We start from the raw sequence: 2,635 nt of genomic DNA on the forward strand, positions 1-2,635 counted from the left end.
TCAGCCAAAGTATGGACTATTATATATTTCTGGAAAGCCCTGGATGTCTACTTTCCAACGCAATTGGAAGCGCGCCATTTTAAATTCTGTAGCTCTAGAAAATCCACTTTGAATGCAGGGAGGTTAGAATCCAACAGTATCAGCAGTCCTTCTTCAACCTCTGAATCTGATTTTTGCTCAAGTCCCTCAATTTCAGCCAGAAAATACCTGAAATCACAGAAAAACACAGAAACTTATAGTAAAGTTCAGAAATGTGAATTTAACATAAAAACTAATAAAAACATCCCTAAAAGTAACTAGATCCTACTAAAAACAATGCCAAAAAGCGTATAAATTATCCGCTCATCACTCTGTCAACCAGAACTTTCACAATATGTTCGCAGGGAATTCCAAATGACTCCATTCTTAAACAGGTACACATGAAGATCATTTTTTCTTGACGAAATTTAACGGTCCACACAAATTTGGGCCTCCCATGCTTACACACAATTTACTTTATGCAATCATCATTATTTTCTATGTTTAACACCCGCATTGATCCAGCTCTAGAGAGAAATGGCCGAAACAATAGAAATAGCTCATGAATGTATAACTCAGCAGCAAATCTCTCTAGCAGCTCTATACAAGTCTGCATGACGGGAACCCCACGTGTAGATTCATAATCAGCATTAAATTTTTTAAAGCGAAGTGTGCAACACACCTTTGAAAATGCTCTACAAAACTTGTCAAATCATACCGCGACCCCACATACCTTGCCACAACTGAGTGTAAACCTTCACATCTTGAGGTAGTTCTAAAGCTAGCAAAGAATTTTCCTCTTATATATGCAGTAGCCCACATATGCTTCTCTTCATACATGTTATTCACCCACGGCTTATCCTCAAGGCCAAATTCTTCAATAAGCTGAACCCACTTACGCTTAAACACGAAAATCTCGTAATCTCCCAACATGATTTTTCTGAATTTAAATGTAAACGATGGATTTTCAACATTACTAGTTGCATTTCGAATAAGGTGCCAATCGCATAATCTATGTCTGACTTCGAAAAATACTTCTCTTACTGCATTCCTAATCGCCATGGCCCCATCAGTTATTATTGAGGTCGGGGTCTTACCCTTCATTGCAAACATGAGCTGACGCAGGTGCCAAATATATGCATCAGTAGTTTCGTCCACAATTAACGCAGCAACAAAAACAATTGTTTGGTTGTGGTGGTTAACCCCGCTAAATATGACTAATGGACAACTATACTTGTTCTTCTTGTACGTAGCATCAAAATCAATAACATCTCCAAAGAGTTGGTAGTCTAGTTGGCTAATCCCGTCAGACCAGAACAAGTTACGTAACAAACCTCTTGAATCATGACATGCCTTGAAATATAATTGTGGATCCTTCAACCGCATATCCTCCAACTTCTTTAACACTCGTGCCGCATCACCAGAAATTTGATGCCTTTGCCGAACAATCTCATTGTACATATCTCTGGGACCATAGCCAACAAATTCATACCCGCCTGCTTGACTAGCTAGAAGACCAAATATCTGTGAAGTGCTAATCCCAGACTTTAGCATGTTCATCATTTGCATAATATCTACCTCTGATATTTTTCTGTGGGTAGGCAACATAGCACTGAATTGTGTATCCAATCGATCATGGTTGTGTTCGTCAGAGAAATAAAAGATATGCCACCTTCCAATTTTTGGTACAAATTTAACATCCATTCGGACTTCACACCCAGTTCTTGTTTCCAATCTAGGCTCCTTCTTCCTTTTTTCCATCGTGTAATATTTCTCCTCCCTGAATCCTTGCCTATGACATACAAACTTTTGTTTGTAAATCTCGCCAATACTATTCTTGAAGGTCTTGCTCTTCCTTGCACTAAAACCCTTCGACTTTGAGTACTTCAGATAAAAATCAAATGCAAGCTGCAAAGTAGAAAAGTGATATTTACCAATTTTATCCGCAAAATTTTTACTAAAATTCAAAGTTGTAATGTCTTGCAAGCATAAGCAGCTTCAAGGATATCTTCTGACTGATCAGCTTCAAAAAAATACGCTCCCTCAGTAAATTCATCTCCGAAATCTTGTTCGAATTAATTCTGTTCATCCATCATATCTTGGTCACAAACTAGCTCTTCTTGTTGGTTAATGTCATCGTCCTCCTGGTATTGCTCATTCTTCTCAGTGTCCGTAAATATACCTGACATCTTAAAAATGTCCAATGAAAAAAATAATTCAGCACACTCCGTCTTATAACATTACAAAAAATAAATAGATTCTAATATTGCTAGCAGGGACGGATCCAGAGATTTTAATATGGAGGTGCCAATTTTTAAATAATTTTTTTAATCTATAAAATAATTAACATATAGTTATTGGAGTTAGTTTTTTAACAGATTTATTAAGATACATATAATTATAATTTTTTTCCACAATTTTATTTTTAATATGATAATTACATAATGAAAATATAACAATATCAATAGTACATTATAAAATTATAAAATACCAATAATTTATAGCGTATTTAACTAAAAATTTTCACATATCTTATTAGTTAAAATTCATTCTTTCAAAAATTTTAAAAATTTTGAAAATAAATTATAAATTATTAATTATTTGAAAGACACAGTAC

The 2,635-nt window shown here is 35.0% G+C and overlaps 1 protein-coding gene across 1 annotated transcript; it reads right to left on the bottom strand.

Annotated features, from left to right (window-relative positions):
• Positions 1-618: 618 nt before the first annotated feature.
• On the bottom strand, positions 619-2,207 carry LOC112742493 (protein FAR1-RELATED SEQUENCE 5-like). The gene is made up of 3 exons (XM_025791732.1): positions 2,130-2,207; positions 752-1,926; positions 619-628 (listed from the first exon to the last, which is right to left on the bottom strand). Exons 1-3 carry the CDS (start codon positions 2,205-2,207, stop codon positions 619-621), a joined length of 1,263 nt encoding a protein of 420 aa, XP_025647517.1.
• Positions 2,208-2,635: the final 428 nt, after the last annotated feature.

The sequence above is a fragment of the Arachis hypogaea genome, chromosome 14 (genome assembly GCF_003086295.3).
Source record: "Arachis hypogaea cultivar Tifrunner chromosome 14, arahy.Tifrunner.gnm2.J5K5, whole genome shotgun sequence".
Lineage (NCBI taxonomy): Eukaryota > Viridiplantae > Streptophyta > Magnoliopsida > Fabales > Fabaceae > Arachis > Arachis hypogaea.

What these genes read in the sequence shown, in the direction of transcription:
- LOC112742493 (XM_025791732.1), bottom strand. Translation starts at nt 2,207, where the DNA reads ATGTCAGGTATATTTACGGACACTGAGAAGAATGAGCAATACCAGGAG. An exon ending in TTAACCAACAAGAAGAGCTA is followed by an intron (nt 1,927 to 2,129) that starts GTTTGTGACCAA and finishes TCTACTTTGCAG; the next exon opens with CTTGCATTTGATTTTTATCT.